At 32.9% G+C, this 19,189-nt stretch overlaps 1 protein-coding gene across 23 annotated transcripts in view; it reads right to left on the bottom strand.

Moving 5' to 3' along the window:
• tenm4 (teneurin transmembrane protein 4) overlaps positions 1 to 19,189 on the bottom strand; it is a 462,218-nt gene that overhangs the window by 339,364 nt on the left and 103,665 nt on the right. For all 23 annotated transcript variants that reach the window (XM_087282405.1, XM_087282404.1, XM_087282403.1 and 20 more), the window contains 2 exon segments: positions 10,712 to 10,996; positions 4,595 to 4,867 (listed from right to left, as the gene is read on the bottom strand). In XM_087282405.1, the coding sequence (XP_087138531.1) occupies positions 4,595 to 4,867; positions 10,712 to 10,934 (496 nt within the window). In that variant the 5' untranslated portion in view covers positions 10,935 to 10,996.

Here is a 19,189-nt window from a genome sequence, read left to right on the forward strand (position 1 = left end):
TGGTTTGGCCACTCCAAAAAAATAATAATAATAAAACACTGCACACTGTTTATCAACAACAATGTAAAATATATATAATTTAAAAAAATAATAAAAAAAAAACATACATTTACATTTAGTGTTCGATCAGTAATGAACACTTTATGAGTGAGTCATTTATTCTATTCTAATGGTAATCATGATCCATTCTATTTACAAAAAATAGATCCTGTAAACAAATCAAAATAAAACAAAACAAAAATAAATAAAAAAAACACACAAATAAAATAAAAAATGAAACAAAACACACATAAAACAAAACAAAAAAACACAAATAAAATAAAAACTAAACAAAAACAAAACACAAATTAAATAAAAACAAAAACAAAACAAAATACAAAAAACAAAAATCAAAAAACAAAAAATAAAAAACAAAACACAAATAAAATATAAATAAAAACAAAATACAAAATAAAAATTAAAAAATTAAAAAACAAAAAACAAATACAAAACAACAAGTACAACAAAACAAAAATAATACAAATTAAATAAAAATATTACAAATAAAATAAAAAACAATACAAATAAAATTTAATTAAATCCTTTTTTATTTCCTACTTTTTCTAACTTTAAGTATTTTATTAAAAGAAGATATTTTATTTGTTTGTTTATAATTGTTTGGTAAAATTAGGCAGTTTTTGTGTATGTATTACATATTGGATCAAGACAATAACAATGAATACAATATTTATTTGTCAATTATTAAGTGATTGATTTGCTCATTATGGCTCAATAGGTCTGATTATATATAAACTACCTAAAGCTTATTGGATCTACCCACATAATATAAAGAAAACGTTCATGCCTTATACCGGAATTACAGCATTATTAATAAATAATCTTTATCCAAAGCTGAAATATTGTACATAATCCATCTTCAAATATAACAGAGCATGGAATAGAAACCAAATTTGTACAAGAAAGGTCACCAGATAATGAAACTGAAAATATTACAAGTGTCACAGGTGCAACCTAGCAGAAAAGGCACATGCTGTAGTCTATATTTCTGTTTTGCATGAAACAAGGCCTGAATCTTTCATTAGAACAATACACTGTTGCTATATTTTTAAGCGGTTAACGGTAAACAGTAAAACCTCTTACCACCATACAACTACAGTGCTCATGTACAAGAATGAGCAAAGTCTTCAACCACAAATGCCATAAAAAAAAAGCAATACTAATAATATAGGGCTGCACAATATGGGAAAATTTGGAAATATTGGAAACATTGCAAAAGAAATGTTTATTCTGCTATTTATAGTACAACATGAATATTATCAGTAGATGACTTCAATTTCTGTATTTAAAAATAATGTATTATTTCAGATTGATTGAAATAATTCTACATAAAAAGAAGTTTGCCCAAATAAGCCTGGTTACTCTCTGTGTTTTTTTTTTTTTTCTTTTACTTTCGTCAATTGGTCAAATTTGTTCCCCATCACTGTCGCCAATAGCTTGGTTTGGGACTTGTGAAGCTGAGCATCGATGGATTTGCTCTCCAGTGTTTGAACTTTCAGCAGTGAAAATTAAACTAAACTGAACTGAACCAAACTGAACTTAAACTCTGAAAACTGGACTGACAGTTTCAATTTACGAGAACTTCTTTGTTAAGCTACTTTGACACAGTCTACATTGTAAAAGCGCTATTGAAATAAACATGAACTGAATTGAATTATGTTCTTGACAATCTACAAGCACAGTTAAATGTAAGAAAGAAAAAAAAAATACCAATAAAATTAACATGTTTTAGAAGTATAACAGTATTCCGCTACAGTAACTGAATAATCAAATAAAAGTAAAATAATACAAGCACAAGTTAAACAAAATTATAGTGTATAGCCTTTATTATATGAGTAATTTAATAAAATTTACTGTTATCATAGTTATAAATGGTGCAATTTCTTATGTGTGAACGCCTTTAAAATCATTTTACAATTACTGTGCATTTACACCGAAGGCGGTGAGAGTGTCAAAGCTCGCTCTGGCCGCCCTGGTGACAATGCTGTCTGCCTTTACTGCTCCAGCGACAAGAGCATCCAAATTCAGGATCTCGATCGCGTATTTAAAGAAGCCGTTGCAACATATCAGCAAATCACTGACATTCCCGCATTAAACATGCTTGAAAATGCTTTTACAGGATGATAGCAGGATAGAACTGTAAAATACGGGGGGATCCCAGGAAAACGGGAGGGTTGAGAGGTATGCTTTTTATCAAATTCATTTACCAATAGAAGTTTTAGTTGCATGTGGTGTGGCTTTGCTCCATGTATCTAATATGTGTCCATATGTCTGAAATACTCTGAAGCAACAATACTGTTTCGTACTGTCACTTTTTTAAAGACAATATATATATATATATATATATATATATATATATATATATATATATATATATATATATATATATATATATATATATATATATATATATATATATTAGGGCTGGACAATAATTCATTATCAATATATTTTAGGATAGAATTTTTTTCAATAACAGTGAAATTAGTTTTAAACTAATTTCTGGAATTTCGATATACATTTGCATATATATATATATATATATATATATATATATATATATATATATATATATATATATATATATATATATATATATATATATATATATACTTTATTATATTTATAAGATCTTATACATTGTTTTATTTGCCACTGAGTGACGGTGAGTGCTCAGCCATCAGAAAGATCAGACATGCTGCCAGCGCTCAGCACAGCTCCGTCGCAGAAAGTTTGCCCTAAAGTGTGCCCTTAATACAGATGTGAATAAACAAGCTTCCACGAGTAAGAATGCAGATGAATTTGTTTATGAAAGGGAAAAAACCAATGCAGTGGTGTCTTAGTGGTTCGGCTTTTTAAATTACGATACACTTATTTAATTTGTTTGGGTGCTCTGCAAAATGTGCGGAAGAGTGCCGACTAGCAGCAGGAACACATCAAATCTCTTCCACCCGATAGAACATACTGAGAGTATAAAACATTAATGCACATCAGTAACTCGCCAGTAAGAAAATATTGCAAATAACTGGAAATCTGGCGACTGCAATAATCAAACCCTTAAGAACAACTGTAGTGGGAACCAAAGTTCACAGGGCTCTGTTCTCTAGTCCTCTCAAGCGATGGACTTCTACATTCTGATTGCTTGCCGCCAAACTGCGTCACAGCTCATTACCATAAAGATAACTTGATTTCAAATCTCCTCAACTCCCACACCAGCGAAGACGCGCCGCACTGTTTTTGCAGCTTATAGCCGCCAACTTCCACTGAAAAAGAATGACTTCTGGCTACTTTGACACTCTCACAGCTTTCGAGGTGAAAGCACAGTTACATTACACAGGCCTCAAAAACTAATGCAAATTATAAACTGTAACCCAGACTCAAATTCATTGCATATCCTGTGATGTGACTACTGCGAATGACCAAATTGTGATAACACTTGTGAAGCACTAGCTGGCAGTAGGTGTTCATGTTCCTCTGTGTTGAATTTCCCCACGGGTGTTTAATTTATTCTGAATGCTACCTTAATGTACACGAAGCTAAAACTTGCTAATTCAGTGGCAGGAACCAGTGGACACGTGACGACTTTATTCATAAGATAAACACAAAACAAAAGTTTTCACCGGAAGCTCCTCCACGGGACTCCATATTTGTTTCAATAATTGATCGTTCCGACTCACGGCTCTCAGGCATACCAGTCAACACTGGGATATAAAAATAAGAGATACCTGTCATGGAAATGAAGGGAATCTTGCTATTTTTCATAATTTATTTGAAAGTGTTTTAATACCTAAATAAAATGAAAACATAGAACATATTCACATTTAAGGACAAGGGATGTCCCCAGGCGATTCATTGGTAAGGGTAGTGTATAAGGAGGATCGGCTCTTTGATGTTTATTGCCACCTTTCATAGAAGGATTCAAAATATGGAAAAATACCTTAACGGGATGATAGCGGGATACAATTGTAAAATACAGGAGAATTCCAGGTGGGGTTGACAGGTATGTTCTTAGCACCGCTCACACTCATCACATATAGTTCGACCTTTTGAGCGGTGTACATCGGCATGAGCTACCACTAAGGCTATGCGACCATGGCTGAGCTGGAGCATACTCAAGCGTTTGATGCAGAAGTAAAAATCATCCTTAAAAATAAAATAAAATAATTAAAATAAAATAATAAAATAAAATAAATTAAAATAAAATAATTAAATAAAATAATTAAAATAAAAAATAATTAAATAACTAAATGAACAAACGGAAATAAAATAAAATAAAATAAAATGTACTTTTTTAAACAGACCACACAGAATAAATCGATTGCAAATTATAAATTGAAATCTAGACTCAACAATGTGATTATTGCAAATAATCACATTGTGACATAAATGCTGAAATAATATATTGTGCAGCCTTGATAATAATAATCATCTAAATAAATTATCACAAAACCCATCTCGTACACAATTTTTCCACATAAAAGCATCCTCACGCATTAGGTCAGAGCCAACCTTTACAGATTTAAAGACATGCACTCACCATTCTCAGTGTTTTCATGCTCGGTGTCGGTGAGCGTAAGGTTGGAGTTGGCTCTGCTGGACAGGCAGGAACTGCGGCCGGATTTGGTGTTGCTGCGGCCCCAGAGGCGGACGGCGTGCTCGGGGGACATTATGCCGTCTGTTTCTGTGTCAGCGTCTGATGCCACACTCACTGAGTAGTCGCGGTGGGGAAGGCCCATTTCTGTCCGGTACGCTGCCATATGTGGCGGCACGGGATCTCCGAAGGCCATGTCTCTGAGAGAAAAGTCCGGCCCTGAAACCACACACAAGGACACGAATGATAGAAAACACAATCTGTGCTATGTAGACCAGAATGCAGGAGGAAGGGGACTGAGATGAACATAAAACAAGCTTGCATTTTCCCTACCTTATTCTTATTGAGTTTTTAAAGTGTATTGTACACATGGAAATCCACAATTATCTTTGAAATTAAAGTTTTTCTCAATTGCTTTGGCACGATTTTTAAAACATTCTTTACAAACATTCTAGTGGAACTTCTGAACTTTATTGCATGTTTGTAACATGCAGGTACTCACCCAAAACATTTAATTCACGCTTTAATAGTTAACGTGTCAGTAATTTGGCCATGACTACAAAACATAAACGTGTTATTGTGTGAGGCACTCTATTCATGATCGTTTTTTCACCATGACAGTCAATTATAGAAATTAAGGTTGAAAAAAAAAATTTTTGAGAATTGTGAATGCTGTATCAAAAAACAAGATATGAACGTTTGTATTCATCCAGTACATTTATTTTGAATATAAGAAATGTCAATCAGACTTAAACAAAAAGCTTATTGTTCAGTGATCTAAACATACTGTTTTGTACATTTCAAAACAATAATAATTGAGATTTGAGCCAAAGCAATTGAGAAAAGCTGTAATTGAAAGTTTGGTAAAAAGTGTGTTACAAAAAAAATGTGAACTACTTTTGTTAGCATGGACTAACAATGATCATTTTTACAACATTTATTAATCTGAGATTTTAATTTAAACACTTATTGTTATATAAAAAAAATAACATGAAACACCTGTACAGTATCATTATCATGTTAGAGTGAATTGTAATTCTGTATTAATTGTAATAATTGTATTAATCTTTACAAAACAATAATAATTATTTCTAATAATGTCTAATAATGCTAAGTAAAACATACAACTATAATATATAATATATATATATATATATATATATATCATTCATTCATTTTCTTGTCGGCTTAGTCCCTTTATTAATCTTGGGTCTACTTATCCAGCACGTGTTTAGCGGATAGCCTTCCAGCCGCAACCCATGTCTGGGAGACGGGGACACACGCATGCACGCACACACGCACGCACGCACGCACGCACGCATGCACGCACGCACGCACGCACGCACGCACGCACGCACGCACACACACACACACACACACACACACACACACACACACACCCACCCACACCCACACCCACACACACACACACACACTCTCTCTCTCTCTCTCTCTCTCTCTCTCACTCACTCACTCACTCATACACTACGGACAATTTTCGTAATTCAATTAAATCAGAATTATTAAACCCCCTGAATTATTATTATATCATTTTAATCTTAATGTTTAAAAAAAGAAAGAAGGAAAGAAAGAGAGAAAGAAAGAAAAAAGAAAGAAAGAAAGAAAAAAGAAAGAAAGAAAGAAAGAAAGAAAGAAAGAAAGAAAGAAAGAAAGAAAGAAACTGCTTTTATTCAAGCCGAAATAAAACAAATAAACATTTCTCCAGAAAAAAATAAAAAATAAAATAAAATAAATAAAATTGCTATTCTACATCAAAACATAGCATACTATCTACACACATTATATATGGGCTTATTTCTTGTCTTCCAAACTGAAATTTACAGCTCTATAAGCAGTCTGAGGCATGTTAGCAAATAAAGCTAGAGGCTGCAGTCATATTTCAGAAATGTTTTTTAATACCCATGGTGGAAATGGTCTGATAAAAAAATGAGTACAACCAGAGAGGAACAATAACACTGGTGGTGACAATGGCAGAGAAGTTTGTCATTCAGTCTGTCCGTCATGAAATCCTGTTTATAGGAAGGATATATACACACACACACATATACATATATATATATATATATATATATATATATATATATATATATATGTAGTATATAAGTGGATATATATATATATACACACACACACATCTTACATCTTACAAAATACATCTTACTGTAATCTTGGAATTAGAAATAGGAATTAATCTAGCAATATCAGCATCCTCATTCTCCTACATTACTCCACCCACATAGAGTGAAAGCAGATCGATAAACTCACTACAGTTTGACAAATATTGCAGCTGTTAGGCAACATAATGTACTTTTGAGGCTTTTTAGACACAGATTTTGTTGTTCAGATTGTAGCTATACACTTAATTTATAAGAATAGTGCTTATTTTAAATATTGATAATTTTGGACATACAGCACGTCAGCGCTATTAGCCTGTCATTTAGCAAAGCAAAGACAAATGACATTGTCCATCCACAAGATGGTGACATAGACTGTATAACAAGCTCCTAGAAGAGGAAAAACTAAGCACAATTTCTAACTGCAGCTGATCAAACCATTATTAGGCTGGTATCATTCCAAGTGGTGAACTTAGTATGGTGACATTCTTTTTGGCTTAGTCACTTTATTAAAAATGAGTCACCACAGTGGAATGAACCTCCAACTTATCTTATCCAGCATATGTTTTACGCAGCGGTGCCCTTCCAGCCGCAACCCATCACTGGGAAACATTCACACACACTCATACACTACGATCAATTTTAGCATACCCAGTTCACACATGTCTTTGGACTTATGGCGGAAACTGAAGCAGCAAAACAAGCAAACTCCACAGAGAAATGCCAACTGACCCAGCCGAGGCTAGAACCAGCAACCTTTTTGCTTTGAGTTTAACGTGCTACCCACTGCGTCGTAATGAGGGTCCTGAAAGTGGTATGGTATGGTTCTCTATTTTTCCACTGATAGTGGAAACAGAAAAAAATGCGTACCATACTGATCTGTATTGAACCATACCTTTCAGTGTAAACAACAAGCCATGAGAACAGTGCGAGTAAACTTCACTCCCCTGGGTTCAAGACACAAACTATCAACTGCAGTTACTTGCAGCAGGGATAAATACAGCCAAAAGAGTTACATTAGCACATTCGATTTTAAAACTACTTATTACAGCAGAACATCTTTGACAGAGCGTGTCATCTCATATGACGCTAAATTGCCAGAGAATATGCGATAAATGAAACCAGCTGATATTTAATCAACCCAGGAAAGCCTAACGAGAAGTTTATATTCAAAATGTAATGCTCAAACCCACTTGAGTGCACTCAACACCACATTCAGTGTGCGCTCATGTCTGGCGAAGGCCAAAGGTACAAGAAAGAGGAAGCCGTTTAGATGGAGCTAACTGCAAACTGTAGATTTATGCCTGACAGCGAGCGCAATAACAGTTAGCGAGCCTGAGAGCAACAACGCATTTAGTATTCATGGAGGGGAAGTGGATATTTTTTCAGGTCACCATCAACTGGACACATTAGAAGGTCATAAAAGACATGAGCGAATCAGCATTCACGACACCCCCCCTCTCATTAAAGTCCCAGCACACTAATGGCTGAGCTACAACACCGCATTGAGCTTTCCTTTTATCTCTCCGCTTTTAGATACTGCTTTTGCAAAGCGGCTGGAATATATTAGCGACAGATCAAATCGTCACCGCAGTCTCTGTTAATTGCTGGAATGCAATCACTCCGTGAGGCGTATCTGAAAGATGTGCTGCAGATCTCCAGTCAGTGAGATGATCCCCCCTCCACCCAATAGCGATGGTTCGGCTCATGTTAACAAGTATGTGTAATGGATATGTGCTTTAATATGAAGTGAGCGAGTAAAATGATGAGGGGCACAGCTTTCAACACTTCAAAAGCAAATAATAAGCAGAGAGGTCATGTATCAAGGATTATTATGATTTAATTGCATTCTTAGCATCAAAAGTTTTAATAGCGGTCATTTAAAGGAATCATCATGTTCTAAAATGTTTCATTTTTTCCCTCTTAATAATGATCAAACAAGCACTCAGGACCCAAATTTAAGCTCAATTTTTCAAAACAAATCTTATATGCAAATGAAACAGTGTTTTTGTCTTCACTTGTGCTCATTTCTATTCACTTTTTACTTTAAACTTATAGAGGCAGTAGCGGTTCTAGCTTAAATGGCACCCTGGATGAACCACACAAAGTTGGGCACATATAGAATATGCCCAACTTTGTGCAAAATATAGACAAAACCAGAATTGGCATCATAAAAAAAATAATGGAACATTTATAATTATAAGTAAATACAGTTACAAGTACATATGTATAATGTAATATACTTATGAATGTAATCCCTTTACTTTTTCAGCAGGGGAGATAACACTTACCCTAGACATTTATGATCAATAAAGCTTTTAAATACTTTGTCAAAATGTAAATAAACATATATAGTTTCAGTAAGTATTACTATTGTACTTGACAATATGAGAAAAATTGAGTAAGTAATTATAGAGTAATTGTCGATTAAGATAATTTTTTTTTTGAGAAATTGTTATAACTTTGCTTGAAAGTCAAGTTTACATACAATAAGATTATTATGCCTCTGAAAAAGCTCAGATGATGGTGTCAAGTTTCTAATTGGCTAATTAACAACATTTGAGTTAATTGGAGGCAGTAGAATAGTATTTAAGGAAATCCTCAAACACACTGCTTTCTTGTGTGACAACATGGAAAAATCAACAAGTCAGAATCAAAAAAAAAAAAAAAAAAAAAAAAGCCAGATTACAATTTGCAAATTTACACTGGGAAAATAGTAATTTTTGTACACTTGTCCTGTGGTCTGACGGAACTAAGATAGAACTGTTCGGCCATAATGACCAGTGCTACATTTGGAGGACAAAGGGGAAAGCTTACAGGCCTAGGAACACCATCCCAAATGTGTATTATGGGAGGCGGCAGTATCATGTTGTGGGGCGGTTTTGCTGCAGGAAGGACTGGTCCACTTCACAGCATAGACGGCATCATAACAAAACAATATTATGTAGAAATACTTAAGCAACATCTCAAGACATCAGCCAAGAAATTAAAACTTGGCCACAAATGGGTCTTCCAAACAGACCATGATCCTAAGCATACTGCCAAATTGCTAACAAGAGATTATTAACAAGAGAGTAAACATTTTGGAGTGGCCATCACAAAGCCCGGACTCAATCCTATAGAAAATTTGAGGGCAGAGTTGAAAAAGCTTGTGCAAGACAGCCAACAAATCTGACTCAGTTACACCAATTCTGTCAGGAGGAATGAGCCAAAATTCCTTTAAACTATTGTGAGAAGCTTGTGGAAGGATACCTAAAATATTTGACCAAAGTTAAACAGTTTAAAAGCAAAGCAAAAAACTAGAAATGTATGTAAACTTTTGACTGTCTAGAAGTAAAAAAAAAAAATTCTCCCATTATTTTGGCATTACGCAAATGCAAATCGTTTAGGTAATCCTAGCGGACCTAAAATACTAAACATTTAGTGTGATTTACCATTAGACAATTAAAAAAAAGGTTATGTTCTTTTTTGGAGTCTATGTAAACTTCTGGTTTCAACTGTAAATATCTTAATATTGTATAAAAAAAGAAAAAAAATCAATAAAGAAATATTACTTTATAATAAGAAGAAGATAAACAAAAAATAGAAGTAACAGTTTTCAATTCTGAATGAACTGTTACCACATTGTTCAGTTAGTCTGCCATACAAATGTGAAAAATTCAGGCCTGATGGTGATGGTGAAGGTAAATTCAGCAGAGACATGCAGCAATCAGAAACGCATTATGCTTTAATAGGCAAATTATAATGTCATCAATAACGCTTCACTTCTGCAAATTAGCCCAGACTGCTTTCACGGTAAATGCAGAACATATTGGAGTCTGTGTGTCAATTTGAGCCCAAACTGAAAAACCCAGGCTAATTTCAACCATCTTTTTTGCATTTAGAGCTGGAAAGTGTAAGAAATCAGTCAGTGGTGTTTCTAGCTCACCTTGTCTGCTGAACTCGTCGGCCTCATGGTGCACCAGGTCTTTGACGCGGCTGCCATAAGCCAGTCTGGAGTCCTGGTCGAAGGCTTTGAGGGTCTCACTCGAGCTGTAAGATTTAGGGTTGATCTTGCCATCCTCGCTGTCGGCAGATGAGCTGGTGTAGCGGCGCTCCGTGTCCCGCCTGGAGGTCAGAGAGCGGTAGGGTCTGCGTTCCTTCACTTCCATCACGGACACGTCTGGAGTATCAGCATGAAAGAGGGAAAAGAGCTGCTTCAGACCGTCAGATTCTGCAGGAGACACACAGATATAAGAAAACAGTAAGGTTAACTGCTTTTTCGCAAATAAAACCTGAAGTTTCATTTTGAACATTATACTATTTAACACACACATAAATACTAAGAAAATAACACACAGTTCTTAAAATAAAAAGGCTAAAAGGTGATTGTATTTTCTTGTAAACTGTACTCCAATAATTTATAACCAACCAATAACTCTATATAAAATCTCTATAAAAAGATGTTTTTTTTGGAGTGTGCGTATGTAAAAAAGAGCCACTTCAAACCGTCAGATTCTGCCCAAGGTCAAGCTGCTTTATTATTAACACACATATTTACATGTGATTGTATTTTCTTGTCAACTACTCCATTTATTTATAGCCAACAAACCAATCAACTAATCAATCAATCGATCAATTAACCAATGAATCCATCAATCAAACAACCAACCAAACAAACCATTAATCGATTTATCACTCAACCAACAAACCAATCTATCAATCAATCCACCAATAAGTACATCATACATTATATCAATTAATCAGTCAATCAACCAACCAATTAACCAAAAAGCTAAACAATCCATCAACCAAACTATCCACCAATAAACCAACCAACCAAACAGCCAACCAATCAATTAATCTATTAACCAATCCATCAATAAACAAACCAATCAATCCACTAATCAACCATCCAACCAAGTAATCAATCAATCAATCAATCAATAAATCAATCAATCAATCAATCAATCAATCAATCAATCAATCAATCAAATATGTTGATCAATCAGTCACTCAATCAATCAATCAGCTAATTAACTAACCAAACCAAGCAATCCATTAAGCAACCATCCAGTCCACCAATCAATTAAACAAACAACTAACGAATCAAACAATCAATCAAACAACCAACTAACCAATCAATCCACCAATCAACCACTTAACTAACTAACCAATCAATCAATTAATCATTCATCTATCCGTCTAATCACCAATCAATCAACCAACCAATCAATCCACTAATCAATCATGCAACTTAACCACTGTGATTAGGGTTAGTGTAAGCTGACATGTACTTGCAACGTTTCTTATAGTTAATTTCTTATAACTAATTAACCTTACAACCAACCAATCAACCATACAACAAATCAATCAATGAATTAACCAGTCAAGCAATTAATTCATCAATCCAGCAACCAATCAACCAACTGTCCCACCAATCGAATCAATCAATCTATGGTAGTTTTAAAGTTAGTCATATGAAATGTTTTTTGAGTATTTATTAACATATGCTCACCTAAGTGGCATTTGTTTAAACAAAGTCATACATTAATTACATACAGATAGTAAATATTACAAATTTAAAAATGTTTTGCATTTAGTATTATTTTAACCCTGCTATTTGGTCACTAATACTGCATTCAATGTTTAACATGAATTGTTTGATTAAAGGGATTTATGTCATCAACAATATATGTACATGATTGACACAAACCTTTTAAAAAATTCAATTTCAATTTAATTCAACTTTATTTGTATAGCAAAAGTAGATTGTGTCAAAGCAGCTTCACATAAAAGGTCATAGTAAAAATGTATTCTGGTTGTTTTATGTGATGAGGTCTAATTGACCCCATTAGGGGAAAAGGTAAGAGCTTTTTTTTAATCATATTTGTGTTATGTATTTATATTATAATAGTATGTAAAGAATTTTTTTTCAAAATATAGTTATGCTATAAATAATAAAAATGTTCAAAATAGCAACAGAAAAAGAGTAAAAAAAATCATCGTACAACAAAAAGTATTAATTATTTTAAAATATATGCATAAAACAATCTAGCTGACCACAAATTGTGTAATTAGAAAAAAGAGAGCTTTTTTTGTATGTGTGCATGAGACCATAAAAAATTTACAGTTAAAAATAAGCCAGAATTGCAGACTCCTTTAAACTATTTCTCCCAGTCGGTTGATATCATGCAGCACTGCAGCATCTTGAGGGAAAAAAGCAAGCAGTATTCATTTTGATCAAATTCAGCACAACAAATCTTGAGGCTGTAAAGTTTATGACTTGAATCTCCTCCCTGTGTTTTTACCGCTGATCCGCCAGCAGATTTTTAGTGGCAGGTTCCTTCTGTTTGCTTTGCGCTTTACACAGCCTCAATACTCCTGCAGAGACTCACAACTACCTAAAACAGCCATCATTTATTCCCCACCATGTGCCTACAAATATATATGACTTTCTTTCTTTATAATAAATAATAAATAAATGTCAGTGGTCACTAAAATTCCAGTAGATAATTTATTAGAACAAATACTGTTGAAGTCAGAATATTTATCCCTCCTTAAATATTAGCAACATATATATTTAAGCAGGATGATGAAGATGAAACCAGAGTGGACACTTTAGCAAAAACAATTATGCAAAACATAGCCAAGAAAACTCTCAAATGCTTCCAGAGAAAGAAAATCAAGCTGTAGAATGGCCCAACCAATCACCTGAACTAAATCCAATAGAATACTATTTAATACTAAATAAAAATCTGATATAAGAGATAAGACCCACTGTTTGTTTGTATAAAAAAAGTAAGCAAACATTTTTACCACTAGCTGAACACTAATTATTTATATTTATTTTACAATTTCAATTAATTTCTTTTTAACAGTGGCTCAAATTCCAGTGGTTGTTCTGTAGGGTAAGGCTCACAAAAGCATAGCTCAAGTCAAAATATTATAAGTAATAATAATAATAATAATATTTAAATTATAAATAATCCTAACTATAAATAAAATTGTAAATGTTATTCAATGTAAAAAAAAAAGTTGAGTAATTTAGTTAATCAAAAAAAATATATATTTTTTTTAATAACTAAATTATTTTTTAACAAAATCACCCTGCTTATTATTTCCAAATTATGCTTTTCAAGTTATCTGATTAAATTTCCCAATCATTTCTTTCTCCATGTTGCAGAAAAGACAAACACTGCAATATGTGATGTTAGTAAAACATCTCCTTTTCCATTTTACTAAACAAAAGAAATCTATATGGGAATGACATAAAGGTAATTAAAGCAATATTTATTTATTATTATTATTATTTTTTGCATTATATTCAACACACAAGGACACATTATTGAACGTGCAAAGGAAAATTAATGGACATCACCGTCTGCCTTATTAATATTCAACCCTCATCACAAATCCTCATTACAAAGCAAACAGCAGCACTAGAGCTTCTTATAACACACACACACACACACACACACACACACACACACACACACACACACACACACACACACACACACACACACACACACACACACCTCTGTAACTACATCACACTTTGTAGCATAATTTTAAACAAAATGGTGGTGTGCGGAGAAATAAATGACAAAAACAGACAGACTACTTTTACAGATGAAACCTAAAGTTTTAATTGGAACATTGTACTAAATAATACAGAGGGGGAAAAGGCTGAAACGTGATTGTATGTTCTTATAAACTGTACTCCATTCATTTATAACCAATAAACCATCAGTCCACTGACCAATTAATCAACCCATCAGTCAACTAACCGATCAACCAAAGAATCCATAATTCAACCAACCAATCAATCTATTAATCAATTTACCAATCACCCAACCAATAAACCAATCCATCATTCAATCCACCAATGAATGCATTAATCAGTATTTCAATCACCAATCTATCAGCCAACCAACTAATTAATTTTAAAAAAAAAATCCAGCAATCAAACAACCTACTAATTTACTAATCAACCAACCAACCTATCATCAATTAATCACCCAACCAATCAATCCACCAACCAACCAATCAACCAATCCATCAATCAACGTTAATTTCAATATTCATTTTAATATTCAAACCTCATCCCAAATCCTCACTACAAAGCAAAAAGCAGCACTAGAGCTTCTTATAACACAATAACACATACACACACACCTCTGTAACTATATCACACTTTATAGCATAGTGTAAAACAAAATGATGGCATGTGGAGAAATAAATCACAAAAACATACTGCTTTTACAGATAACCTAAAGTTTTAATTTGAACATCATACTATATAACATAGAGATAAATACTAACTGTACTCCAAACTGTACTCCATTAATGAATAACCAACAAAACAACAATCCACCAATCGATCAGTCAATAAATGAGTCAACCAATCAATTACCCAATGAAATCATCAATCAATCAACCAATCCATCAATCAGTTTACCAATCAACCAACCAATCAATCCATTAATCAATCCACCAGTTAATACATTAATCAATATCAATCAGCAATTAATCTATCAACCAACCAAACAACCAATCTACCAATCCACCAACCAAACAACCAACCAATCTATCAATTAATCGCCAATCAAACAACCAACCAATAAATCCACCAATCAAAAGACCAACTAACCAATCCATCAATCAATCCACAGTCATTTCAATATTTAAACCTCATCTCAAATTCATTAAAAAACAAACAGCATCACTAGAGCTTTCAATAACACAATAACACATAATCATACCAATCAGCCAACCAACCCATCAATCCATCATTCAATTCACCAATTGATGTCAATCAATATATCAATCATCAATCGATATATTAACCAACCAAAAAATCCATTAATCAACCAACCAAACAACAAACCAATCAATCTATCAATCAATCACCATTCAATCAACCAACCAATCAATCAATCCAATAATCAACCAACCAATCCATCAATCAATCCACAGTAATTTCAATATTCAAACCTCATCCCAAATCCTCATTACAAAGCAAACAGCAGCACTAGAGCTTCCCACAACACAATAACACATACACACAAACCTCTGTAACTACATCACACTTTGTAGTGTAGTGTAAAACAAAATGGTGGTGTGTGAAGAATTAAATCACAAAAGCAGACGGTCTGTAAGAAGACTGTGGAGCTGATGAGAGATGGACTCACTGAAGACCAGGAGTTTTTTTTTTTTTTTCAGCGTCGATCATTTCATTTGCTGGACTTCAGCTCTGATCCACATCAAGTGTTTCTGACAAAACAAGCTTTACTATCAGTAATGGATTAAACCACATGCTGGGTGGCTTCCAGACATTTCAGACCACAGCACTTCATTCATCCACTGCATCTACTGAAAGAGCAACTAAAAACAGAAAACAGGACACTAAGAATCTGATACAAATTTATCTTAAAGTTGGCATGAAGAGGAAGTTGCTGAGACTCTTATTTTAGTATGTTGATGTACTTACAAATGAAATAGAATATTGAATAGGGGCGGAGCTTTCTATTTGTGCATCATTCACTCTTAGCAAACTAACGGTAAGAGGGACGTGGTTAAGAATTTTGTGTCTGAAACTGACATCAACAGGTAAGGATTGCATCTCCAATCGCTGAAGAAAACAGTCAGAAATTAATTGAAGATAACCAACAAACATATATTTTGAACGTTAGTGATAATGCATCACAAGTAACATGAGTTACATAATAATATTATTTAATATTATAATGATATTTAATATTATGGGTAACACTGTGGCTTAGTCATTAGCACTGCCGCCTCAGATCAAGAAGTGCCAGCTGAATCAGTTGACATTTCTGTGTGGAGTTTGCATGTTTTCCCTGTGTTTGTGTGACTGTCCTCTGGCTGCTCCGGTTTCTCCCACAGTCCAAAGACATGCAGCATAGGTGAATTGAATAAACTAAAACGGCCAAAGTGTATATGTGTGAATAAGTGATTATGGATACTCTGTTATTTGCTGTGTAAAACATATGCCGGATAAGTTGGAAGTTCATTCTGCTGTGGCGACCCCTGATGTATAAAGGGACTAAGCCAACTGAAAATGAATGAATGTATGAATATTATATAATATTATAATATTATATCTAAATAATAAGCAAAGTAATAAATTACATAAAGAATAGTTATATTATTTGGGGTTACTTTTTTAAAATATATATTGCGAGTTTAATAAATTAGACTATTAGTATTATTTATTCATTTATTTTTAATTATTATTAATGCGTATTAATTAATTATTCATTTAAATTAATGTAGTAACAATGTATAATTAAGAGATGATAAATCGATCTTACAGCAATTCGTAACTTTTTTAATTTAGTATGATTTCATAATTCATATGATCTCATTTGTACAATTTAGTACAATTTTTTAATCCCCCAATGATGGTTGGGTTTAGGGGTGGGGTTGGGTTGGGTGCCATGTCTCCTTTTTAAAAACATAAGTTTTCGTAAGACTGAATTTGTACTAATTAGCCACTAAACTGTTTCCTTGTGAGATCAAACTGGAGAATTATTCAAGGACAGATTCATTAGCATGCCAGAGTCTCTCATTCCATGAATTGAGGAAAAGGAAGAAGGGATTTTACTTGACAAATAAGACAATAAAAAGTGGCAAACACATTGCTTTAAACTTTTGATAATCTGTATAATTTTTTTTTAAGATAAATGAAGGTGTAGGTTATACAGTGTGTTGTTAATTGGTGAAATCCTCTATGAACAACAACAACAACAAATTTGAAAAAAAAAAAAAAAAAAACTAATAATAATAAAAACAAACTGCAAAATCTCATACAGATCCATGCCCCGTAAGAAAAAGCCGAGCAAAAGTAACTCAAAAGTAATGTAATGCTTTACTTACCATAAAAAGTAACTATGTAACACAACTAGTTATTTTTAAAAAGGTACTAAATATTGCAATACATACATTTCTTCACTTTTTATTTATTAATTGATTTAATTGTTGGCTTGTTTGTTGTATAACATGTTCTTAAAGTAGCAGGTAAAACAACAGTAAAGGAAATTTTCACTTTTTCTTTACCCAAAATAAAATATCTTAAAAAAAATTATAATAAACCCCCCCCCAAAAAAAAAAAAAAAAAAAAAAAATATATATATATATATATATATATATATATATATATATATATATATATATATTTATTTTATTTATTTTATAACATATACAAATACTATATTTATACTAATATTTATACTATATTTATACTATATTTATATATTTATACTAACTATATTTATGCATAAATCAAAATCACATTTTATACTATATTTATACTATATTTATATATTTATACTAACTATATTTATGCATAAATCACATTTTAAATATTAAATATGGTTTTTTAAATCGCTTAATTCGACTGACCCCAGACTCACTCTTCATCTAAGCCGGTAAAATAAAATAATAAATAAGTCTACAAAATATCACAAGTCAACCCTTGAATCAAAAATAGAAGAGGTTTAATCATAATGGAATTTGATTCTCGATCCTCTTAAAAAATAAATATATAAACGACACTGCGAGTGGGACAATATGGCCGTCTCGCTCTCAGCGTGTCCAGCAGATAAGCTCTTTAAAAGCACTGTAATATAAATGTGTGGCTCTGCTGAAATAATCCACAGTAAACTACATCTAACCCCCCTTAAACTGCCTCTTTACGGCAAAAGCCATTGTGAACCAGGGTCACCTTTTGTCCCGACTGGCAGCTAAAAAGATGGCGGTGATTAATGACTTGGAGACCTCTGATCCGGGAGCAAAAAACAAGAGCCCTTCAGCTCCGGCCGGATCTCCACAAGACTGGAGTTTCTGGGATACTCATTTTTGAGCTTTTGAACGAGTCTTGAAGCTTATGTTAATTTATGCAGAGACAAAAGAGGCTTTATAGGCTTTGTTTTAAGTTAAGATAATAGGCTGAAAAAAATCAGATATCAACATATTTCACCAGTTGATTGATCAAGCTGAGAATTAAAAATATTTATGTATGAAGAGTTTAGATGCTAAAAACCTCTCAAAATCATTTGATTAGTTTTTTAATTATCTTTTTTCTTTAATTCTTGTGGGTAGGGTAAATTATTTTACATTTATAGTGACAGATAAGCTCTGTTAATTGCCTTTCAAGTGAAATAACAGAACAGAAACATAGGAGGTTGAGATAAATTGTCATTTTAGGAGAACATTTCAGACAGCATTTAGAGGTTTTTGCATCTGAAATCTTCATATAAATATTAAAATTCTATAAAATGTTGCTTTAATTTGCAAATGAGACAATATTTCGCATATATTTCTAGCAAATATTTTTTCTTGCTTTATTTCATATCTTTTATTTCAATCTTTTATTTGACATATTAGTGACAAATGATTT

Source organism: Danio rerio, chromosome 15, assembly GCF_052040795.2.
Source record: "Danio rerio strain M-AB ecotype USA chromosome 15, GRCz13ab, whole genome shotgun sequence".
Classification (NCBI taxonomy): Eukaryota; Metazoa; Chordata; class Actinopteri; order Cypriniformes; family Danionidae; genus Danio; species Danio rerio.